Source organism: Prionailurus viverrinus, chromosome X, assembly GCF_022837055.1.
Source record: "Prionailurus viverrinus isolate Anna chromosome X, UM_Priviv_1.0, whole genome shotgun sequence".
Lineage (NCBI taxonomy): Eukaryota > Metazoa > Chordata > Mammalia > Carnivora > Felidae > Prionailurus > Prionailurus viverrinus.
This window is the reverse complement of record NC_062579.1, coordinates 105,590,091-105,615,959: the sequence shown is the minus strand read 5'-3', so window position 1 is coordinate 105,615,959 and position 25,869 is coordinate 105,590,091. Positions and strand designations below refer to the sequence as shown.

Sequence of the window (25,869 nt, the reverse complement as noted above, 5' to 3'; positions counted from 1 at the left end):
TATGCCCAGCTGAGATTCAGAACAAAAGGTTTATTTCCAAAAAAAAAAAAAAAAAAAAAGGTTTATTTCCAAGTGTATGTGACCATACTTCTCCCTCCCGTCCAATGCAAGGCTTTTTCCTATTGCTTAAAGCCATGTCTGCCAGCCGCAGTATAGACGCTTGCCTGAGTTACGCAGCCTGGCTGAAACCTCACTGATTGGTTTATTTGCATACCCTTCCAACAAATTGTACCGAGTGCCTACATGTGCCAGAGCCTGTGTTACACGCTGGGAATAACAGTGCTGGGAAGACAAGTTAGCCCAGAGGGGAAGACACACATCGAATGTGTTAATTACAAAATGGGGCTGCACTCAACCTTAATGCACACATCTTCAACCCAACAACTTGAAATTGTAATGATCCGAAACATTTGGAAGAAATGGCCAAGGTAACTCCTGAAATCATTTCTATTTTTAGAGCAGACCTGTTTAGAGAGACCTGATCACCTCCTTCATTCACCCAGCTTTTCTCCTTAAAAAAAAAAAGTATAATTAAAGCTGCTTATTTGGGGAATACCCTGGAAAGCCCCCTTCTCCAGCCAAAACAGTGTTAAAACTACAAACCTTACAGAACATATTACAGAAGTTTGGCAGTAGGGTGCTGATGGGCCTTTTCTGATTTTAAATAAAATGAACTTCGGAATGACTTACAGATTTAAACATTTCTTTTCCTATAGGATAATGCAACATATTGTATTTCTTCCCCTTCTAAGTGCGAATAAGAAGGGAATCTGTATGACTTGGATGGATTTCCTACACCACAAACTTAGAAGTGGGGGAATGTCTAAATCTCTTACGACTTGTGAGATGAAATGCAGCTTAAATTCACAGCGCTGTAAGGAGGACCAGACTGAGAATCCATAACTAGCTGTGAGCCTGTATTTCTGTTCCTTCATTTCCCTGGGCCTCAGTTTCCTTATCTGTAAAAATGGAGATAATAATCTGCCTATTTCCCAGAGCTGCTATACAAGAGGATCAAATAAGGTGATATTTCAAAGGCAATTTTCAAAGTATAAAGTGCTATAGAAATGGATATGATTGCTATCTATAAAATGGAATTTTCAGTAGCAAACAATCCAATTTATATCTTTCTTGCATTTCCTCTAAACTTTTATAACAATTCCAATGTATGTTTCAGAAACTTACCTGGCACCCAATAAATAAATCGTGGGACACAGTACAGAATACTATGCAGCCATTAAAAGGAGTCAAGTAAGTCTCTCTGTCTGTCAGGTATGAAAAGGTGGGTGGGGAGACGGGATGGGCCCTGAGGACTTTCCTTTATATACAATGCCATTCTGAGCTGCTCGGCTTTTCTACGATCATCATACATTACCTATGTAATTTTTAAAATTGAAGGAAAGGAGACAGGAAGGGAGGGAGGGAGAGAGGAAGAAGACAAGATAGGAAGGAAGAATGGATACTAAGTAGGTTTCCTCTATGCCTAATACCATTCTGTACTGTTTGAGTATTTTATACTGAGCCTGCATGCCTCGTATAATTTTACAAAATGGAAAGAAAGATGGGAAGGAGGAAAAGAAGAGAGAGAGAGAGAGAGAGAGAGGGTAGAGATTAAGGACCTGTGTTTTATACCTCTTACAGTTACATGCAATGTGGTTCTTTTGTGCTTAATAGGTGTTTTCATCATTGAAAAGAAATTTATTTATTTATTTATTTATTTATTTATTTAAAAAAAATTTTTTTTCAACGTTTATTTATTTTTGGGACAGAGAGAGACAGAGCATGAACAGGGGAGGGGCAGAGAGAGAGGGAGACACAGAATCGGAAACAGGCTCCAGGCTCCGAGCCATCAGTCCAGAGCCCGACGCGGGGCTCGAACTCACGGACCGCGAGATCGTGACCTGGCTGAAGTCGGACGCTTAACCGACTGCGCCACCCAGGCGCCCCTTTCATCATTTAAAAGAAATTTAAAGGCAGGAAGAAAGGAGGGAGAGAAGGAAGGAAGGAGGGAAGCAGGGCAGAAGGAAGGGAGGGTGGAAGAAAGACGCTTACCTGAGAGCTGGATTCCTCCAACTTCCCACCCCGTGTCACTGTGGGGTCCAGAAGGAGAATTTGCTTCACGAATGACCAGATCTGGTCTCCAAATCCCTACGTTTGATGTGAAATGGAACGAGCCAAACGCAGGAAGGCTCATGATCTGCTGGCCATGCCTCAGTCACCTTTTTTTTTTCTTTCTAGATCAACTCAGCCTCTCTGCTCTTAGCTTTATGGGGCTTACTGACCAGGGCAGATCCTCTTTCTGTGGCTTGCAGTACGTCACGGGGCTGCTTTCCCGAGCATGAAATCAGCCCGAGCAAAGTTCTCAGGTTATTACATCCCTGCAATTACCCATTAATGTGAGGGCCCCTTCCCAGTGCTCACCAAGGATTATCTTCAGTTGCTAGTTGATTATCACTTTAATTAAGTTGGATGTATTAAACCGGTATTTGCTCACTTAACTAAGGCTCATTTCACTTTATTGAGAACTGGGGGGTGGGGGATGGTGTTCAGACCGGTGAGCAGAAAGCAGAGGCCAGGCAAGGATTAACATGTTCACATCTCACCCCGTCAGGACGACGGGGCCAGCTTTTTACCCTCACCACGGATCCATTCTTCAAAGTGCTTTGAAAAGAGATGTACAGAACTGGTTTTGTGGCCTTCTCAAGAGAGGGATGTAGTTTTGTGCTCCAGAAGGTGTCATTACAGCGCTTTGGAATGATGGAAATACCAGCAAATCCCATCAGGCTTCCAGGGATGATCCCCGCCAGGCTCTGCACTTCCAAGGTCAGGGCCCTAAGTTCAGAGGGTACAATGACACAATGACTCGCTCAAAGTCACAGGGATGATGAGAGGCAGAGCAGGAGTTACGACGACGGAGGGCTCCTGGTTCCCAGGCCAATGCACGGTCCTCTCCCTCTCACACCTCAAATGGAAAAATTCAGTTTGCTAACAGACTGAGTCGACCTGCTACCTTCAGGCCAGTGGCTCTCCGCAGGGGAACGGGGAAGGAGGCAGTGTATCAGAATTATCCATCACTCACCCCCCAGCCCAGAAACTGTTCGTGGTACGGCGGATGAGAGCCCAGGCTTTCCTGAAAGATAGATTAGTGTTTGATTCTCAGTTGTGTGACAGACAGCCAGGCTCTTAACATCTCTGGAGCCAAAAAGTGTCCTCATTTGTAAAAGGTGGCTAATGCCACTCACCTCATATCCCTGTGAAGATTACATAGGACATTCGGTGCAAAGGGCTTAGCCCAGAGCCTGGCAGGGGTCCCGGTGCCCCCGCTCCTACCTAGAATGCCACTGTCTTCTCTTCCCACCGTGCACAAGGCTAAGCTTTTGTGGCCTGCTCCCCACATGGTCCACACAGCTTACAAGGGAGCGTGGGGCGATTGTCAAGTGTCATCTTAGCACCTCCTTGGCACTGATTTCTTTTTCACGTCAGGCCCGCTCATTGGTCTGCCTCCCCCCTACCCCCATAACCCGATGAGCTCTGGAAGGACAGTAACTCCGTGTTTACTCAGTGGCTCACACGCTGCCTGGCACATAGAGAAAATTCTCTGGGGGTGCCTGGGTGGCTCAGTCGGTTGAGCGTCCAAGTCTGGATTGTGGCTCAGGATGTGATCTCGAGGTTCGTGGGATTGAGCCCTATGTCGGGCTCTGCTCTGGCAGCATGGAGCCTGCATGGGATTCTCTCTCTGTTCCCCCACCACTTGCTTGCTCTCTCTCTCTCTCTCTCAAAATAAATTAATAGACTTAAAAAAATTCTCTGGAAGGAGACCCTGGTGAGAAGGGTTGATTCTAGAAAAGGAGACTGAGAGGTCTTGGATGGGAGAGAAACTTACATTTCTCTGGATAGGCTTTTCTTCTGTTCAAATTTTCATCGTTTGCAAGTGTTACTTTTTAAAAAAAAAAAAAACCACTATGTTTATTTATTTATTTTTTAAATCCAACATGGTGCAGGGCACCCGGCTGGCTCAGTCAGTAGAGCATGCGACTCTTGATCTTGGGGTTGTGAATTCGAGCTGCATGTTGGGAGTAGAGCTCACTGAAAAATCTGATGTAGTGTAACTGAAATGGTGGACTGGAAAATGAAGCGTGCAGAAAAATGAAGAGGCTGGAGCCCTTTGGTTGAGACAAAAAATGTCACCTGAGGAGGGAGGCTTTCAGTGGGCATCTTCCATCCTCTGGAAGATTAGAAGGAGAAAGTTGAGCATCTGTTCTCTGAATGTACAGAGAGAAATAGGAAACGGACTGCAATTGCAGTGGGAGGTGTGAGTTAAACATAAAGAACTAGTTACTGCTGATAGGAGTTGATAAACACCAGAAAAGGCTGTCACAAGATGTGATGAGCCATCCGTACCCAGAAACTCAAAGGTCTAGACAGCTCACGTGGCTTTACTGATTTACGTGTCCTCTCACAGAGAGAGATGGCTGAGCTTATGAGACTCTGTCCCCGTTTCTGACACTAGAAGAGACCTTTACTCTGGTGAAGGTCCCCGTTGTCATCATCCCCTCTTCCCTTCCTGGGGTGAGCATCCCACCAGGCCAATTTCTCAACTGGAAATGTCTCTGGAAATTTCCATACAACATGGCCCCCCCCCGCAAACCAGCTATCGAGTTCAGGTCTCAACTGTAGATACAGGGAAAGGATCCGACGCTCGGGGAAGAAATCATCTGTGTTGGGGACTTGCTAAGAGATTTTCTTTTTTTTTTTTTAATTTTTTTTTTTAACATTTATTTATTTTTGGGACAGAGAGAGACAGAGCATGAACGGGGGAGGGGCAGAGAGAGAGGGAGACACAGACTCGGAAACAGGCTCCAGGCTCCGAGCCATCAGCGCAGAGCCTGACGCGGGGCTCGAACTCACGGACCGCGAGATCGTGACCTGGCTGAAGTCGGACGCTCAACCGACTGCGCCACCCAGGCGCCCCACTAAGAGATTTTCAAGGACAACTTTGATTAGGTCCGCTTGCCACCTTACACGCTACCATCCAGCTGACTCCCTGCTGGCTCTCATTCCCACCCTGCCTCCGTACGTTTGCCACATGTGTGGGCAACATGGTGATGATGACGATGACGATGGTGTCCATGTCTAGTGTTTTTGTGGTATAGATGAGATGATATCTGTAAAGCACTTGGAGCACTGCGTGGTACATAATAAATTTATAAGTCTTGGCTCTTATTCGCTTTTCTTCTGCACCTTGCTTTTCAAGCTCGACAGTATTCGTTTAGTCAAGAACGCTCGGCGGTTGTAAGATGCTGGGGCTTCAGCAGTGACCCAAACAGATAACCTCTCCCCCCTCACAAAGTTGACGTGCAGGCGTTCCAGCCACAGCGCGGTGGTCAGCGTGCCAGGAGCAGAGCAAGCCAAGGGGACAAGAAAGAGCAAAGAAGCAAGAGACATAATGGAGGGCCAAATCACACACGCTCTGGTGGGCCACTTCCAGAACTTTGGCTTTACCCTGGAGAAATGGGGAGGCAACCCGTGCAGAGTGTTTCAACACTTGCGACTTCAAAATAACATCGACCTTGCAGAAGAGTTGTCAGAAAAATCGGTTGTTAACATTTTGCCACATTTGCCACATCCCTTTTTATGTTTATTTCTGAAATACTTAAGAGTAAATTGCAGCCATGGTGCCCCTTTACCCTGAACACCTCAGCTGGCATTTTCCTGAGAGCAAGAATAGCTTCTTACATAACCACGGTATAATTATCAAAATTGGGCAATTTACCTTGAGGTAATATTACCTCCTATACGGTCCACGTTCACATTTAGCCAACCGTCTCACTAATGCCATCTTTCATGGTCTCCCCCTCTGATCCGGGAGCAATCTAGGATGACAAGCTGCTTTCTCTGCCATTATTTTTTAGTCTCCTTTAATCTGGAAATATTCCTCAGCCTTGCGTTGACTTTCATTACATTGACATTTTTTTTGAAGTGTATGCCCCTGCTATTTTACTGAATGTCCTTCAATTTGGGTTTGTCTAATCTTTCCTCAGAGTTCAGGCTGTGTGTTTTAGGCAGGAATAGCACAGAAGTGCTGTTGGGTCCGAGGGACATCGCATCAGGACACACAGGATGTCACTCTGTCCCATTATTGAGAATGCTAACTTTGATAACTTGGTTAAGATGGCATTTGCCAGTTCCCTCCACTGGAAAGTTATAATTTCTCCACTTGTAATTCGTAAGTGATGTGTGGAAAAATACTTAGAGTCCGTGTAAATATCCTGTCCCTCCTTCTTTTGGGGCCGCTGTAACAAAATACCACAGACTGGGTGACTTATAAACAACAGACATTTGTTTATCACAGTTCGAGAAACTGGGAAGTCCAAGATGAAGACACCGGCCAGTTCAATGTCTGGTGAGGGCCCACCTTATGGTTCATAGACGGCCATCTTCTCCTTCCATGGCCGGAGGAATGAGGAAGGCCTCGGGGATCTGTTTTATAAGCTCTCCTAATCCCACGCAGGAAAGCTTCACTCCAGTGATCTCCCAAAGGCCTCACCTCCAAGTACCATCACACTGAGGGTTCGGACTTTGACACGCAAACTTTGGTTCCTTTGAATTCTATTGACCATACCGCAATTAAAAAACAAAACAAAACAAAACACGCCATTGCAAAGAAAGCCCTTCTGTAGCCTGGTCCTTGTGGACTTCTCCCGCTCCATCCCCCACTTCCTTCCTCAAATCCTACACTTTGCCCAGAGCGAAACTTCTACAGTTCCCCCAAATATTCCATTCTCTTTTATCCTTCTGTGCTTTAGTGAATGTTGTTCCTTTTGCTTAGAATATTCTGTTTTCAATGTTTATTTATGTATTTTTGAAGGGGGGGGGACCCAGAATCGGAAGCAGGCTCCAGGTTCTGAGCTGTCAGCACAGAGATGGACTTGGAGCTCGAACCCACAAACCGTGAGATCATGACCTGAGCCGAAGTCAGACGGTCAGCTGACCGAGCCACCGAGGGGCCCTAGGAGGATTCTCTTTTTAATGTTTAGTTTATTAATTCTGAAAGAGAGAGAGAGAAAAAGCATGAGCAGGGGAGGGGCAGATATAGAGGGAGAGAGAGAGGGAGGGGCAGAGACAGAGGGAGAGAGAGAGAATCCCAAGCAAGCTCCACGCCATCAGCTCAGAGCCTGATGCAGGGCTCGAACTCACGAGCCGTGAGATCATGACCTGAGCTGAAATCAAGAGTCAGATGCTTCACTGGCTAAGCCACCCAGGCACCCTGTGCCTAGAACATTCTTTTCACAGCCTGTCCCCCCTGCACCCCTTGGCCACCTAAAAATTTCCTACACATCCTTCAACAGTCAACACGGCTATGTTTTTCTTCTGGGAAGTCTTCCCTGAGCCATCCCTTCTCCTTGCATCCCATCCTGGGTAGAAATTATCATTCGGGCCATTGAGGCACCAGCGTTACTCTCCTTCGGTCACCTTTCTGGACTCCTAGGAGAGATAAAAGTCCCGTTTTCAGGTTCTTTTGTGTCCTAATGTATCAAGGGTAATGATTGGCCCTTGATACAAGTTGACGTAAGTGGAGGCCCAGTGCTGGAATCCTTGGGACTGAACAGTGGTAGCAGGATTTCTAGGAGAGCCGAGGCTTGCTCAGACCACCCCGGCGATATAGGTAGGCCAGAATTCAAAGGAGCCTGGGGCACAGGGAAGTGGGAGACAGGCTTAGTTAACGAAAAGATACAACTCAGTTGAGTTTGGGGGCATCCGTAAGACTATGCCCTTTCCCTAAGTGGCCACCAAATCTTTTATAATTTTTTTTTTTTTTAGAAATGTTTATTTCTTTGTTTTGAGAGAGCGAGCGAGCACAAGTGGGGGAGGAGCAGAGAGAGGGGAAGAGAGAGAGAATCCCGAGCAGGTTCCGTGCTGCCAGCACAGAGCCCGATGCGGGGCTCAAACCCGCAAACCGTGAGATCATGACGTGAGATAATTAAATGCCTAGTGATGGGACGCAGTGAGGTAAACGATGTAGGCATTGCTACCCGGCGTTGGGGGCTACTGATCTTGTCAGGATTCGTCAGGAGGGATCACGTGCCTCTAGACTGTAGTTGACCATGGGTAACAAACTGTGGAAAGCAGAACTGAGGATGAGGAGAGACACCGGTACTGTGATTCATAGAGAGGCAGCAGTCACTCACAGTAGCCAGGAGAGGGAGATGTTTGGCATTTTGTGGGTTGCACCGTGATCTTGGTTTTGTCTGCACTTAGACAAAATGATGAAGCAGGCCTTCTTTGATCTTACTCATCCTGGTCTTAGGGTAACCTTGGCAAACACGGATGTTCTGTAAGATTGTTCGTGCCCAACAGGAGAATAACTGAGTCTACCTGTGGGTACCAAGCCAGCTTGTACTCCGGCTCAGCTGCGAGCCTCAGACCACTTCCTGGGTGACAGGGGCTGCTTCCTTTCTTTCTCTTTTGGCCAAGGACACGTGAAGTCCAGCTACAGGACATTACGCCATGATACCCAGATTTCCCTACTACCCATCGAGATGGTTGTTTGGAAAACACAGTCTGTAGCCGGGCGGGGGTTAGTCCCTCCTGCTTGCTGCAGGATGAACTGTTGCATTCTCTGATATGCAAGTGACCGCACAGGAAGAGGTCAATATAGAAAGATGGGGAGGTTTGCATCGGCCAATGTAACACAAGCCATTACCAGAAACAAGTATCAGTAGCAGGTCTTAAAGTCAGGGGCCTAGACTATGAAACCCAGCGAACAAAATCATGTCCCAGGATCCAATCAAGTCTGTTCTAGACGAGCGGGTGGCTTTTTCCTTTAGCCTAGTCGCAAACTCTTCCGCTTGCTCTGTATTATTATTGGCATAAGGGTAACAAGTAATATTTGCTGTAGCACAAACTCTCCCTTGGCTGGCTAGGAGGAAATCAAGGGCTAGGCCACTGTCTGTGAACAACACTAGCTAATGAATCTAGACGACTTTGTTGGGCTTCCAGAGCAGAGGTGTGGCAGAGACAAGTTTGGGGCCACCTGTCTGGCTGCGTTACCCCCATTATGGAACTGCAGCTCCACGTGTAGGCATAACAAGGGAATCAATTATCCCTCTTGCGAGTTCTCTTGAATAACCTATCTTTGCCTCGTTTGGGAGGCTTCTGGGTGTCTTTCTCAAGGTATAAGGCTGATAGCTGCATAAGAAGTAGTACTCTAGTGAAGCACAGATTATATTAGCAATAAAACTATGATTTACCACTATAGGAATAAGCCAATTTGTGTCTCTCGAGACAGACAAATCCCTTTAGTGGAGCTAAACAGTCCGTGCAAAGCAGGTTGAAGAGGACAGACCATTGCAACCAGAAGATCCTCAATATCAGGGCCCACTCTTGATCGACTAGGACTTGCTGATGAGATTATAAGGGCTTCAGCAGCAGCATTTTGTTGACGTGAGGCCAAGGTCCAATTTTTATAAGACTGCCGGTCGGGGTTAACACTGGGAAGGAAACAAGTACCAGAAGGGACCTGTAAAAGGGAATCTACCTCCTGAGGTGTTGAAAAGAACAGCTATTAAATTTTTGTCAGCAGGGACAGGTAGGGGGCAACAGAGCCAGCAGTCAGTTCAATTCAGGGCAGTGGTTACAGAAAAAAAACACATAAGAGGGTTTGGTGTTTTTCTTAAGAGGTAGAACGAGACCTGAGGAGGCAAAAATAATCGGATGGAGACGAGGGATGTCACATTAGTGTTCTAGAAGGCATCAAAATAGAATAATAAGCAAGATGTGTAGAAGAATGAAGGAACAAATTGAGTGCTGAAGAATCAGAACATTAATCTTGTTCTGTCGTCTCGGGCAGAAGCTGCCCACCTCTGAAGTCAGCAGCTTCTGGAGGATTCCGAAGAATCCCAGGCTCACGATCTCCAGGTGGGATGGATGTCTGCGAATCAGGATGAAGTGACATACGTCTTTTAAGGTGGAAATCATGAACTCGGGGATCAATACCTCGGAGCTCTACTGCTATGACAGCTGTTAACGGTAGCCAATAAGGTCCCTTCTGTGAAGGCTCAAGAGCAGTTTTTCTCCAGCCTTTTCCAGAAGACAAAATACCCAGCTTGCAGAGCATGCAGAGGCTGTTTGGGTAGATATTTGGAAATGTGGCTTGCACCTGTTGGCGATAAAGCCGGAGGGATGGTATGAATGTCTCGCATGAGTTAATCATACCTGCTTATAATAAGGGTAGAATCTAAGGCTGGGGCGGGGGGGGGGGGGGACGACAAGGGGTGAATTTCCCAAACACTTAGGGCTTATTATTTCACTAATCACTTTTTAAAGTTTATTTATTTATTTTTGAGATAGCGAGCGGGCGGGGAAGGAGGAGAGAGAGGGAGAGACAGGATCCCAAGCAGGCTCCACGGTCAGCGGAGAGCCTGACACGGGGCTCAAACTCACGAACCTTGAGATCATGACCTGAGCTGAAACCAACAGTCAGATGCTTAACCGACTGAGCCACCAGGGCACCCCCTCATTAATCCTTACTAATTCATGAGATAACTCGCCAGACTGAGAGGGGTTGACCTTATAGACATGAAAGCTAGCGGTAATACTTTAAGCTATAGAAAGTTTTAAGGTTTCCGAGAGCTTTGTTAGTTCTACAATCGGAGTTCCATTTATTCTCTTTACTTTTCATGAGGACTCTGGATGATAAGGACAGTGTTCTGGGTAAAAGAGAGACGTTTACAGAGCTCCTTCATAACAGTGCTGGTAGATGAGTTTCTCTGTCGCTAGAGAGATAAGTTGGAATGCCCCAGACTGGGAAAAAAAATGAAATCAAGATTGTATTTTTGCCACATTTAGGGCCTGTTATTGTGTTGAATCGTGTGCCCCCAAAATTCATATGTTGAAGTCCTCACCCCCAGGACCTCAGAATGTGATTTTCTTTGGAGACAGGACCTTTGCAGATACAATTGGTTCAGTTAAGATGAGGTCATCAGGGTAGGCCCTAATCCAATATGACTATAGTGTCCTTACAAAAAGGAGAAATTCAGACACAGACAGGGAAACTAATGCGAAGAAACACAGGGAAAGGCAGCCATCTACAAGTCAAGGAGAGAGGCCTGGAACAGACCCTTCCCTTACAGCTTCAGAAGAAAGCAACCTGGGGTACCGGGCTGCCTCAGTGAGTAGAGTCCGGGACCCTTGATCTCAGGGTGGTGGGTTCGAGCCCCATGTTGGGTGTAGAGCTTCCTTAAATCAATCAATCAGTAAGTAAGTAAAGAAGAAGAAGAAACCAACCCTGCCTTCATCTTGATTTCGGACGTCTTGCCTCTACAGCCACGAGACCAACCCATTTCTGTCATCCAAGCTAGCCAGTCTGTGGTACTCCATCACAGCAGCCCTAGCCCACTAATACAGGGCTGCACTCTCTGAGAGGAAACGCTTTAACCCACCCTGAAAACAAACAATAACCGGGCATATTTATAGCCCATTGAGGAGACATTTGTATAAAGCCTATTTGGAGGTGTTCAAAGGGCCCTCCAGGCTTTGGGTCGTGTCAATGACCCCCTTGACAGTTTGACCAAGATGGTGCTGTTAGCTGGTACGGCACGTTTTGACACCTTTATCTTTTGGCATTTGGTAAATCTAGGCGCAGACGACCAATGAGGCCATCTGAGCTGATTTCATTTCTGTGATAAGTTTCTATTTTAAGAGTAAATTTAAGCCTGTGAGAGCATATCCAGCTTGTCAGTTTGGGTTTTTGTTTCTCACGGATGAACAATTAACAAACGTAGTTGAATCGGCGTTCCTCAAGGGAGCCTCTACAAGGTCTGTGCAGCGTATGGATAGGTGCTTGCTGTTTTTTGTTTGCTTGTTTAACAGAAGCCAACAGTTATGGGGTTTCCTTTCTCGGGCAAAGGAAGGAGGCCGGGTTCATAGCGTTGCAGCAACCTTACGAGAGGTAGGTAACAAGCTAAAAGGTGGTGAGCATTTTTTTTTAATACAAAGCATGAAGAGCTCTGAAGTTTAGTTAGAACTAGCCTCGCTGAAGTTTCCACATGTTTACCTGCTGCTGTTACAGCTCTTAAACCAGGGGGATGTTAAAGCAGGCGTGGCTGCTGGGTCTGACGAAAGACCGAAATAAGCAATGGGCCTCTGATGAGGGTCTCGGAGGAGGAGCTCGTACAGCAGGACCCCGGGGGGCCTGGTCATGCTTTTTATGAACAAAAGGAGAGGTGGGATTGTGAATCTAGAATTCTGAACAATTTTGTGATAACGTCGTTATGTAGGTCTTTGTGCTTATACATAAATATGTTTCTTCTACCTTGAAAAATATTTGATCATTGAAATATATTCATGTATCACCTAGTCCTGGTCTACCTATGTCATAGTTCAGGCCGGGTCATAGTGGGTTGATGAGCACACAATAGGGCAGTCTGGGTGGGGCCTGGGTATACATACAGGCTTACCGCCTGGGACAGCTCAGACACCAGAGAAGAGCCTAGATGAAGACATCGGAAACCCACCTTCGTGGCGAGGCTCCGATCCAGAGAATTGCCAACGTCCATTCACCCACCACGCAAGCAGTCCGGTCAGAAGAACAAGGTAATGGGAGGTGGGGTGGATGAGGCACACAGGACAAGTAAGAGTGATCACCGAGCTAGGGCTTAGAGGTGAAACTCTCTGAAGAAGACTATTTCTTTACTATCTCTTTATTCATTTAGCCTGTTTGTTCCAAAATGAACTGGAGATAGCTTACAAGGATTCATTCAATACAGTAATCTAAAAGAATCTTAAAGAAATACATAGAGGGCCAACGGATAAGGGTACTGAGCAGTTAAGCTAGTCCAGAAGCCAGGTAAAGATCCAGTTCTGACACTGGGTCTCAGGACAAACTAGCAGCAAAAGGGAGCATTTAAACTAGGGGAGAGAGGGTTTCAAACGAGACGGTGGGCCTGGGCTTGGAAGGAAAAGTAGCACTTGTATGAGGGGGGATGAACTAACAATATTTCGGGCCAGGGTGAGCACTGATACCTTCGTGCCTAGAGCACACATGGTGGGGAGGAGCCTTGGGGATTGAATGGGGCTGGAGGGGACTTAGCAAGCCACATGGGGTCCTGAACGCCCCCCAAAGGAGCAGGACTGGGCTCCATTGCAAAGGCTCAGCAGTTTACACAGGCCCTAAAGTGTGAAAAGCTGAGATATGCCTTAGAAAATGTGTTGAATAATAAGGTAAGTGATGCATCTCAATGTGACTACATCTAAATCCCTAGGTATGGGAACAAACAGAGATAAGTGTCTTTAACAAGGGTAACCTGGTTACTGTGATGTAAGAAGTCTGTGACACCACAGAATAGGAAAAAGGAAACTACATGGAGGTACCAGGGCAAGAAAGACTTCAGGAAGCTCCTAGTTAATAATGGCCCTTTTTATTTGCACCTGTGCGGCCAGGGAAGGTTTTCAGAGGGAGAGATACGTTCCCTGACATTACATTCATGTGTCAGCACAAGGTACTCTCAGAGTGGACCAGGAACCCATGGGAGGAAGGAGCCATGATGCTTCCACTGTGAGGCGTTGATGACCTAACAAACTAAGGACTCCCATTGGTGGAAGCTGGCCAATGGCTGCCTCCTTCTTAACACATCCTCAGTGCAAGAGCCAATGTGCTTGAGTCCCACCTCGGCACCCATAGTATAGGGGAGGACGGTTAAGAGGAGTCTGGATGGCCCTCGAAATAGTGTTCCCTGTAAAACATTTCGAACTCCAACACTAAATCCTGCTCTAGGGGATGCAACGTAGGGTGGCAGAAGTCATCCCTGATAGCACTATGCACACGTCAGCACAAAGTGCTTCCTGAGTGGTTCAGGGACCCAAGGGGAGGGGTGGGGAGGAGCCATGATGCCTCCTTTGTGACGTCTTGATGACCTAGAAAACTAGGGACTCCCATTGGTGGAAGCTGGCCAATGGCTGCCTCCTTCTTAACACATCCTCAGTGCAAGAGCCAATGTGCTTGATTCCCACCTCGGCACCCACAGTATAGGGGAGGACGGTTAAGAGGAGTCTGAATGGCCCTCGAAATAGTGTTCCCTGTAAAACATTTCGAACTCGAATACTAAATCCTGCTCTAGGGGATGCAACGTAGGGTGGCAGAAGTCATCCCTGATAGTACTATGCACACGTCAGCACAAAGTGCTTCCTGAGTGGTTCAGGGACCCAAGGGGAGGGGTGGGGAGGAGCCATGATGCCTCCTTTGTGACGTCTTGATGACCTAGAAAACTAGGGACTCCCATTGGTGGAAGCTGGCCAATGGCTGCCTCCTTCTCAATCACATCCTCAATAGAAACAGCCAATGTGCTGGCTTGTCACATCAGCACCCACAGTACAGGGCAGGACTGTTAAGAGGATCGGGATGGCCCTAGAAGGTAGGGTTCCCCCTACCACAGAGAGCTCACACACTGAATCCTGCTCTAGGGGAGGCAATGCAGGGTGGCAGAAGTCATCCCTGACATCACTATTCACACATCAGCACAAGGTGCTCCCTGAGTGGCTCACGGAGCCATGGGGGGGGGGGGGCGGAGGGGGCAGGGGTGGAACTATGATGCCTCCTTTGTGACGTGTTGATGACCTAGGAAACTAAGGACTCCCATTGGTGGAAGCTGGCCAGTGGCTGCCTCCTTCTCAATCACATCCTGAGTAGAAGCAGCCAATGTGCTTGATTCCCACCTCAGCACCCATAGTATAGGGGAGGACTGTTAAGAGGAATAGGGATTGCCCTCGAAAGTAGTGTTCCCCCTACAGTATTTCGAACTCACACACTGAATCCTGCTCTGGGGAAGGTAATGCAGGGTGGCAGAAGTCATTCCTGACATCACTATTTACACCTCAGCACAAGGTGCTCCCTGAGGGCCTCTGGGACCCAAGATGGGGGAGGAGCCAAGGGCCTCCTTTGTGCTGTGTTGATGACCAAGAAAACTAAGGACTGCCACTGGTGGAAGCTGGCCAATGGCTGCCTCCTTCTTAATCAGATCCTCAGTAGAAGCAGCCAATGTGCTGGCTTGTCACATCAGCACCCATAGTACAATGCAGGACTGTTAAGAGTTCAGGATGGCCCTAGAAGGTAGCGTTCACCCTATCACAGAGAACTCACACACTGAATCCTGCTCTAGGGGAGGAAATGCAGGGTGGCAGAAATCCCTGACATCGCTATTCAAACATCAGCACAAGGTGCTCATTGAGGGGCTCTGGGACACACAGGGGAGGGGGGGTGGAGCCATGATACCTCCTTTGTGACGTGTTGATGACTTAGGAAACTAAGGACTCCCATTGGTGGAAGTTGGCCAATGGCTGCCTCCTTCTCAATCACATCCTCAGCAGAAGCACCCAGTGTGCTTGATTCTCACCACAGCACCCATAGTATAGGGCAGGATGGTTAAGAGGAATCTGGATGGCCCTCGAAATATTGTTCCCTGTATAACATTTCGAACTCACACACTAAATCCGACTCTAGGGGAAGCAATACAGGGTGGCAGAAATCCCTGACATCACTATTCACAGGTCAGCACAAGGTGCTCCCTGAGTGGCTCATGGGGCAGGGGGGAGCCATGATGCCTCCTTTGTGATGTGTTGATGACCTAGGAAATGAAGGACTCCCATTGGTGGAAGCTGGCCAATGGCTGCCTCCTTCTCAATCACATCCTCAGCAGAAGCAGCCAATGTGCTTGATTCCCACCTTAGCACCCATAGTATAGGGGAGGACTCTTAAGAGTAATCTGGATGGCCCTCAAAATAGTGTTCCCTGTATAACATTTCAAACGCAAACACTAAATCCTGCTCTTAGGGAAGCAATGCAGTGTGGCAGAAGTCATCCCTGATAACACTATGCACACGTCAGCACAGAGTGCTCCCTGAGTGGTTCAGGGACCCAAGGGGAGGGGTGGGGAGGAGCCATGATGCCTCCTTTGTGACGTGTTGATGACTTAGGAAACTAAGGACTCCCATTGGTGGAAGCTGGCCAATGGCTGCCTCCTTCTCAATCACATCCTCAGTAGAAGCAGCCAATGTGCTGGCTTGTCACATCAGCACCCATAGTACAGGGCAGGACTGTTAAAGGGTCAGGATGGCCCTGGAAGGTAGGGTTCCCCCTATCACAGAGAACTCACACACTGAATCCTGCTCTAGGGGAGGCAATGCAGGGTGGCATAAGTCATCCCTGACATCACTATTCACAGGTGAGCACAGGGTGCTCCCTGAGGGGCTCTTGGCGCCACGGGGGGGGGGGGGGGGGGGGCATGATGCCTCCTTTGTGACGTGCTGATGACCCAGAAAACTAAGGTCTACCATTGGTGGAAGCTGGCCTATTGGCTGCCCTTCTACTTTGTCACCAACACTATCAGCAACCAATGTGCTCCTCACCACCAGATGCTTTCCAAATCATAGGGTCAAGCCATTAGGAGGAATAGGGGTGGTCTTGGAAGGTAGTAGTCCCATTTCCACCAACTAGACCTCATCTTTGGTAAAAGACCTGCACGGGTAGTATTTGTCATCCCTGATATCACTATTCATATGTCAGCAACAGGGTACTCTCTGAGTGGCGGAGGGATCCATGGTGGGGAGGAGCCATGATGCCTCCATTGTTGGGTGTTGATGGTCCTGCAACTAAGGCTTCCCGTTGGTGGATTCTTCCCAAGGGCTGCCTCCCCCTGCATCATATCCCCTGTATCAGCAGCCAGTGTGCTTGTTTACCACCCCAGCACCTCAAATCATAAGGTCTGGCCATTTAGACAAATAGAGGTCGCCTTGGAAGGCAATGCTCCCCCCATGACACCTCCACCTCCACACAGTACAATCCACCCTGGGGAAGGAATTCAGAGGATTCCTGAAGTCATCCCTAACATTACCATTCACATGTCTGACCAAGGTTCTCTCTAATTGGCTGAAGGGACCAATCAGGGGTAAGAGCCAGGATGCCTCCACTGTAGGGTGTTGACTGGCCTCTGATTACATATTCCCATTGGTAGAAGCTGAGCCAATAGCTACCCTCCTACTTAATAATAGAGTCTCTCTGCCAACCACAGTGGGGGTTTGTGTCAGATCTAAAGGTGAAAAGGTCTCTCCCCCATTACCACTCCCCTGAGTATACAAAAAGCCTAAGTGGGTTTTAATGAAGGGATTATTATATCTTGAGACATTAAGTGATAAATGTCGCTGAGAGTTTGTGGAGTAGGAAAGACAGTATTGCACAAAATGGGAACGTAATTTTTAAACCTTTCCACCTAATTATATGTAAATGTATATAATATATGATCTATATAATTTATATATTATATAAACATATAATGTAAAAACATTGCCAGTCAGAAAAGGTATGGGTCTTTTCCTGACCCCATTTGAATCTGTTGAAAGGGATTTTAATTTCCTTTTGGGATATATATATGAACTGGGTCGTGGTTGCTATGGAGATCTCAAAGCTCATCCTAACTTCTCCGTGGTTATGTCTGAAATTATGTCTTTGGGGAGATTCAAATTATGAGAATGAGGACTGTGGGTGTCTGCCTCTCAAGATGCCACTTGTTATCAGCTACCCTCATCTACTAAACTAGAAAGACTCATAGATTCCCAATCTTAATAGATGATTACATTTCATAGTAGATCTTTTATCCTGTCAACCATCCTGAATAACACACCAAATTAATTTGGGGGCATAAATGGATGTGCTTTTTAGGAGAGTTTGGCTCTATTTTCAGCTGTGAATTATGCATTAGTAAGAATTATTTGGACAGCATTCATCATCATTTCCGAAGTTAATGAAATTCCATTACACTTCAGTACATTTTCATTTCACCCAGTGGTAAATTAATTCTCCCTCACTCTTTCTGTCTCTGTCTCTTGCTGCTCTTTTGCATCATTTACAGTAGTTACAGAGTGGGAACAGGGAGAGGCTTCCTAAGTAGAATAAGTTAAATAAGGGCCAGGAAAGACAGATGTTGCTGATTCCCTCTATAATGGCGATGTGCTCTATAACTCAGTGCCAAGATGAGGAAGGCTGCTTGTTTTCACAGCTGTCACTGCTGTTTCCACTGCTCAAGAATTCAGGGCAGGGTCTGGGTTCTGGGACGTAGCTGGGCTACAACCTAGAAGTCTGGCATACATCTCCTCTGCTTAACACGCAGCTCACAAGTGTTGTGAGCTGCCCGCAGGCAGTGCGTGCCACCCAGTCACATTGATGAATAGATGGCTTGACCTGGGGGAGCTCCGTGGGCAAAAGAGAGGGCCAATAGCATTGCCAGGTCCAGCTTTGCCCCACCCAGGAGAAGCGAACCTGGAGCTCTCCTAGGTGCTGGATGTTCACCTTTCATTGTCATTGGTCTCATCCTTCCTGGTCCCACCCTACTTCCAACCTAGTCATGGCTCAAGCCAAATCCTGCTCCCACAGGTCCCCTGCCCAGTGGCCAATAAATCCCTTCTTCTGTCTGGCTCTCTAGCAACTGACCAAGGTGCACCCTGGAAGTGCTTTGACCCCCACTCACAGGAGGCTCTGCCTGTTTCTAGACTCTTCTTCCAGCTAAGAGTACACAGGTTGAAAGGGAATTCTGGCTCAGAACTCAGAAAGAGCAGGGTTGGAGTGCCTTGGACTTCCATGGGAACACTGCCAAGTTCTGTACCAACGTGAGTCCTAGTTTCCACAGCATGAAATGGAGATAATATCTCTCTCACAGACTCATTATGAGCAAGATATGAGATAATGTATGGGAAAGTATGGAGCTCAGGGCCTAAAACGTGGTAAATGACTGTTATTATGATTATTACTGGCTCATTCTAATGATGTTCGCTGACTGCTTTCTGATTTCCTGCACCTTTTCCCTTCAGGTTGCTGTTATGCACAGCCTCCTGCCCATCCCCCACGAGGCTTAGAGGGGGAATGGGAGGCACTAAAGTATGGCAGTTCCAGCACCACTCACACTAACACCCCCAGCTTCCCAGTCTAAGCCAGTCTAGGCCCACCTTAAGCAAACCATTTGCTTCCTTCTCCATTCCTCCCTTTCATAAGTTATCCCAGACAGCTTTGCTTACATTGACTATTTGGAGGTTGGCATTCTGCCTACAGAAAGTGAGGGAAGGGTAGGGCTTCTATCTGTTCCATTCAGCCCAACACTGAACCCTGTCAGGCACTGTGCTAGGCAAAGAAATATTTATCGAGCACCTATTCCATCTCGGGCACCACACTAAACACTAAAGATTTCATGATTGGCAAAGTTAGACATGGTCCCTGATCTCACAGAACACAGTCTACTAGGGGAGGAAGATATTAATAAAATAGACATGTTAATGATTTAACAACTCCAAACTAAGATAGGTGCTCCTAAAAAGGTGCTCACCTTTTTACCATAAAGGTGAAGCAGCTCGTGAAGCTTCGGGTCAGCTTTAGGGCTCCTCATCTGAATAGGCCCCTGTAAGTGCTGGGAGACGCTGGGAGTCAGAGTGTTCTAGATGGAGAGAGATATAGATATGAAAGTCACCCTCGAGATGATGCAGGACTTGGAACAAAGAGGAAGGTCATCTCCAGAGTGTTTACTGATTTAATTATATAAGTAATAGGTGACATATTATCAACTTGCAGCCTTTGGGCAGATGTGTGTCTCATCTAAGAAACAGAATGGAACCTTCGAATCATTTATAGAGGGAAAGGGCTCCAAGTTCCTAAATATCAAAACCATACAAAAACAAGTCTGTTTCCATGGGCGAAAAAGTCCTCAATCAATCAATTCTGTCAGAGCAATTAGAAATGATCCCAGTCAGATGGATTGTTTTCTGGTCGATGGTATTCGGCCAAACTAACCGGAATGAAATCAACCAGCTGGCAATCCCATTGATTGTACAATCATCGGTCATTTTTCTAGTCCAAAAAAAATGACCTTCCCATGAGCAATTCAGGCATGTAATAACAACACAGACTCTTGCTTATGTACCGTAGTCATCGCTTTGGATTACCCTTCAGCTTGATTTAGTTGCCCTGTGTAACACAATGTATATTTATTCAGATTATGTGGTGTTCTCTATTTCAATTAACTCCAGACAGGTCCCCTCTAGAGGTAAAAGACAGCAGAAGTTTATTTACCTACATTAACCAAATTGGCAGGTAGTCAGGCAAACAGAACCATGGCAACCTCTGTCTAGAAAGCTGCCCAGAGCTCACGAGCCAGGAGGGTGATTTGAGTCAGGTGGAGATAAGAGCGTAACCTTGACTGTAATTCATAGTTGTCAGGGAAATGGCAGAACTGGGGAGGTGCCCTATTCTTGCTGAAAGCAGAAGCCATTAATGTGGGGAAGTAATTAGTATTGATTGAGAAAGGTACAGTAAATCCTGGGACCACGTGCATCCCCTTATCAGGAGATGGTTTCCAAGGGTCACCAATCCCAGGAAGCTCAGATTGTCGTGACTAATTTGGAACTCGGTAAATCTGTACATAAACCTGAGGACTAAAAGGCTGCATGATGCAGTCATTAGAGGGACCATTGAATTCGACCTGGCTCCCAGAGGCTCTGCAAAAGGAGAATTACACCAAATGGTCACAAGGTCTCTCCCTCTGTCTCTCTCTCCCTCTTCCTCCCCCCCCCCCCGCCCCGCCAATTTCACAAACTCCTCCCTACTAAAAACAATCTACAAAAGTGATCAATTTCTTAAAATTGAAAGGAGACATGTATTCTCCAGAGGGGCACCTGGCGGGCTCAGTTGGTACAGCATGCGACTCTTAATTTCAGGGGTTGTGGGTTTGAGCCCCTTGTTCTGTGTAGAGATTACTTAAAAATAAAATCTTTAAAAAAAAGAAGTAGGTTTCTAAAGTATGTAATTCTAATAGAAAGAATGTCAAATAAACTCCCCACCTTTGGACCAGGCTTCAGGCTGAGACCAGGAACTTAAGTGTTTCTCCAGAGTTCATTTCATTCTGGAATGATTTAGTCACTCCATGACACGTGGTCACTACTGTTTTTAGCTATTGCCCCGGTCAGGACCCTGCTTATAACAATACTTTCTTTCACCGTGGACAAGAAAAAGTCCATTCTAGACAAGAGACCAAATTAGTACACATTTTCATCCTGCTGTCCTTGAAGATTTCTCCTCTCACCAGCAATGTAGGAGAGGTGCAAATAGCCTGCATCCTTGCCAGCATTTTGATAGTATCAGTTTTGTTTTTGCTTTGTTTCCATTTGAACCATCCCGATCTGGTATGCGGTGGTATCTCACTGTGGCTTTAATTTGCATTTCCCTCATGACTAATGGGGTCAAGCATCTTTTCATATGCGTATTTACCAGCATTGTGCCTGACACATAATAATTGCTACCTGCCAAGATTTCAGGTGGTTTCTACCCTCTTCTTCCCAAATGCGCGATTTTTAACAGAGGCCATCAAGAGACCAGATCTTACCTCCCCGCTGGGGGTTTTAAGTAGCTGTCACGTGCTGTAGGAGGAAGGCCTTGGGGAGCCAGGGAGACAAAGGGGTGTCTCTGGGAAGTTCTCAAACACCACACCTTGTAAGGGAGCACAGACTGCTGGTAGTAAGAACTGTCCTAATTCTAAAAGTTCTTTTCAGTACTAAAAGTTCTTCCCAATTCTAGCTTCTCTGGATTAAACACACACACACAGACACACACACACACACACGCACACACGCACACACGCACACGCGCGCGCAGTTTTCTCTTTTTAATTAAACAGTTGTTTCCGTCAGCTGGATTGGAAGGTGGCTTGTAACCAGAACTGCCCATGCCGGGCTGGCTGCCTTATTACAGTTATGATTCATATCAAATGAGATGAGAACATTTACTATCTTTACAGCCTCCCTTCACACTCTGAAATCAAGTCTCTATAGTTTCTCATTTCTTTTGCTGTTTAACAAGAAAAAAGCAACTTGATTCTTGAAGCCTGGAACCTGATTACATTTTGACTCACTCAATATTTATTGAGTATCTAAAACATGCTAAAACTAGGCTAGACAGCTGGGGGGGGGGGGATTTCATGAAATATGGACCTAATCTCAACCCCAGGAGGGCAACCTGTGGTCAGTATACCTTGGGTTTATTTCAGGAAACAGCGGAAAATTCTGCTGGTCGTCCACGCTTGGTACATGGGGCCGAGGCATGAGGCAAGCCTCCTTAAAAAAAAAAAAAAAAAAAAAAAAGTGGCCTTTTTCTTTTTTTGATGACCCTCTGAACAAAGTTTCCTTTAGTCCCGGACTCACTTCCTCATTGTAACAGCATTCTGTGCTTGTGTTTAACTATTTCCTGTTCACATTTTCCAAACGGCCTTCTTATTCTCTGCCTTATCAAGAACTACAGGGAGACAGCATAAAATGTTATATAAGCCTTAGCCTGTATTCTTAGCCTAAAGAACCTAAAGAAGTCAAAAGGGTGGGGAGAGGTTACTCACAAGAGTAACACTACTATTGTGAATATTTTGTTCAACTTACAGAACTATGTACCTAACAGATGAGAGATCGATGACAGATAGATGCTCTTGTTTAAGGGAGCTCTCCACCTAATCGATAATTTAATGGAAGTTGGACGAGATCATATTTGACAGCAAACACTGGAGGGATGTCCATCCCTTCCAGTGAATAATTCTGTGCATGCTTGTGTATTACTGAAGAGAACTTCATGTGAGCGAGGAAGGTTTGAATCACTTACCTACACAGTCAGTTCTTAATTATCCATGTTAACAGAGGGAAGCAATTGCTCTGATAAGCTGAAACAACAGATAATCAAAAATTCTTCTCCTTAATTAGTCACCTGTCCTCCTACAGTCTGTCTCCCCCTCCGCCCGCGCCCAGCAAACGTTTTTTGTTGTGAACCAGGGAAAATGTTTTCCCGGGGTAATCTCTCCCCCTACAGGCAACTAGCCTACCAAACTGGTCGATCAGTTCCCCGAGGAGAGGCTCCTACACTCGTTTCGGGCGGGGTCGGTGGGCGGCTGGCGAGGAGCGACTCTTCCTCTAGCTGGAAATGGGCCGGTCCACTGGCCAGCGTGCACCCGCGCACCTCCTGCTTCCGGTACTGGCGCATCCGGGAGGCCAAGGGAGGAGGCGGGACCGGGTAGTGATCAAGGGCTGGGAAAGTCAGGGGGAGCTGTGGGACTCTGGGTAAACTGCTCCCTGAGCCTCAGCTTACTTAGTTGTGAATGGGGATCACAATGAATACCTCATTGGCCTTTTGTCAGACGTGAATGAGATAATGCAAAGCCCCTGGTGACGTCAGCCATTTTATCATTATCATTATCATTATTATTATTGACTGTGCCAAGAACAATTATTACAAGAGTAAATGGATCCCCTCAACTAGGAGCTGTGAGCTTGCTGCAGGTGATTTATTATAATCGTACTAAAAACTTCTGATTGTTGAAAACACATTCTAGCAGATGCAGGTTACCCCGCAATAACCCTTGCTTTCATTCTCATTCTGATAAGCCTGGCCGGCAGAGGAAAAGGTAAGATTACACCTGGTGCCCTGGGAGCCCCGGGCACGCCCCCGAGGGTGGGAATGTCTCTCCGGAAATTGAGATTCCCTCGCTGGGAGCCTCAGGGGGTCCCGATGAGCACTTCATTCAGCACGGAGCACCCTGTAGCGCTTAAAGCTCCGGGAAGCGGGTAAGCGTCCGCTCCTCCCGGTTTCCGGTCAGACCACCCTCTCTTCCCCACCGGAATTACTCAGGCTTCCTTTAAATTTGTAAATATCGTTCATTACATCTCCAAACCTTGCTCCCGGCCTGGGAGCTATTCTCTTCGGAAGGTGATTTTGCAAATAATGTAACCTCATCCATTCTGGGTGGACTTTATCAGACCAGCTTTCGGAATTCTGGGACCCGTCTACTGTCACCGCTGCCTACGTTAACTACCTGTATGACCTTGGTCAAAACACTGGTCCTCTGTACTATGAAATGGGTTGCCCTAGAAATTCTCTGAGGCTGGTTCCTTCCTGCTGAGACCTTCCAGGGTTCTAGGATTCCTGTCGGGTAGGGGAGAGCGTGGAAAAGGACATGCACAGGCACAATTTGAAGGAGGCCCGAGATGGCTCAAGTGTACTTAATAATACGGCCCAGAGAAGCTGTTCTCCTAACCCCATTTTAGGCAAAGGGAGAGACTGGCCTGCAGAAACATCGCAAGATTTAACGTATCTGTGAAATCCCATATATTATCTGATCACTAACATGATTTCTGGTACTTTTTCCCTAGGCCTCCACAGAGGGACCAGACCTTGCCCAGAGGCCATGCTCCCTTCCCTCACTAGGTGGCAGCAACACTTAGCTTTGCCCAATAGAAAAAGGGTCCGTTGTCCCTTGTATGACTAGCTCAATCATCTAATGTTTGATTGGGGAGCATCCCCACGCCTTTCGTTTCGATTTCTGCTTGTATTTTCCTGAACAGCTAGTAATTGAAAATAATGGGACCGATTTCAGGAGGAAAGCCAGAAAAGAACCAAAGCGGTAACTGAGTAGGACCCTTTAATTTGTACAGGGTGAAACAGCTCTGGCCAAGGTCCTACAGGTAGGTGAAGTGGCAGACTGGGAACTAGAACTCCGGTCACTTAAGTCTCAATCCCAATCTCTTCCACGCTCCTTCTTTGGGGAGGTAAATATGCCCAATGGTTTCATTTAGCAACTGTACGCCCTGAGGCAGATTGGTGAACCTCTCTGGACCTGGAAGCAGTTCCTCATCTGTAATAAGGCCGTAATAATAGTATCTACTTCCTAGGATTTTACAAGAATTAGGGACCAGGAGTGCCTGGCTGCCTCAGTCGGTGGAGCATGTGGCTGTTGATCTCAGGGTTGTGAGTTGAAGCCACAAATTGGGTGTAGAGATTACATAAGGAAATTTTTTAAAAAGGAATTACAGACCATGTGTGGAAGGGACAGAGAAGCACGTCACACTCAGGGAGATGTATCACAGGCAGGTGTGTCACACACAGGTATGCCTGAAGACATTTTGTTCCACAATTTCCCACAGCGGAGCCCGATACAACACACTATGTACACAGTTTTCCTTCTCCCCACACAGGGCAGTGCATGCATTTAAAAGAAAAATTAATGTTTAGTTTTGAGTGGGAGAGAGACAGAGCATGAGTGGCGGAGGGGCAGAGAGAGAGGGAGACACAGAATCCGAAGCAGGCTCCAGGCTCTGAGCTGTCAGCACAGAGCCCGACGCGGGGCTCGAACTCACGGACCGTGAGATCATGACCTGAGCCGAAGTCGCACTTAACCGGACTTAACCGACTGGACTGAGCCACCCAGGTGCCCCAGCGCATGCATTTTTTAACATAAAGCAATAAAGCTAGCCTCAGGAAATCAGGAATGGGAGAGGATATTCAAGGCCTCTTTCAAAGCTAACCGTCTCCCAGCAGTCTCTGATTCCGGTATGGAGGTGAACTGTGCCTAACTCCAGTCTCTCCCATAGGGAAAGAAGGACGAGGCGGCTGCTGCTTCGGTTATTACCTTCACCTCCATCACTCACCCGCTACGGTAAGACAACGGTAAGACCTGCGACAGTGGCGCAGGGGCTTGCTCACAAGACGAATCTCTTGAGTACCACACCCAATCTAGTTCATCCGACTCCATTTGAAACATGCAGAAGACTATCAGATCCGAGGACATCAACACAGGTAAGCCTCAACTTTCTCCTTCCAGCGCCATTGATTGGGGGCGAGAGCACTGCATTTGTAAATACAGTGAAATTGTTCTTAGGATACACACTGTTGAGTCTCTCCAGAGAGCCTAGGGCCGGGCTGGGTTATGTGTGGCCTGTTAGAGGCCTAGAGAGTGACTGGAGCTAAATTAAATCCAAACGATGATAATGCCTGACGTTGATAAAGTGTCTACACGTTTATACAATGTT

General features: G+C 46.9%; 2 protein-coding genes across 2 annotated transcripts in view; one reads left to right on the top strand and one right to left on the bottom strand.

Annotated features, from left to right (window-relative positions):
- LOC125157347 (adhesion G-protein coupled receptor G4-like) overlaps positions 1 to 22,978 on the bottom strand; it is a 38,956-nt gene extending 15,978 nt beyond the window's left edge. The window contains exons 1-3 of the mRNA XM_047843964.1: positions 22,890 to 22,978; positions 22,058 to 22,140; positions 19,365 to 19,472 (exon numbers count right to left, since the gene is read on the bottom strand). Coding sequence (XP_047699920.1) covers positions 19,365 to 19,424 — 60 coding nt within the window. The 5' untranslated portion in view covers positions 19,425 to 19,472; positions 22,058 to 22,140; positions 22,890 to 22,978. The remainder of the gene's footprint in view (positions 1 to 19,364; positions 19,473 to 22,057; positions 22,141 to 22,889) is intronic.
- The window catches only part of MAP7D3 (MAP7 domain containing 3), a 57,862-nt gene continuing 44,469 nt past the window's right edge, over positions 12,477 to 25,869 (top strand). The window contains exons 1-2 of the mRNA XM_047843959.1: positions 12,477 to 12,594; positions 25,432 to 25,636. Of these exons, the coding sequence (XP_047699915.1) occupies positions 25,600 to 25,636 (37 nt within the window). The 5' untranslated portion in view covers positions 12,477 to 12,594; positions 25,432 to 25,599. The remainder of the gene's footprint in view (positions 12,595 to 25,431; positions 25,637 to 25,869) is intronic.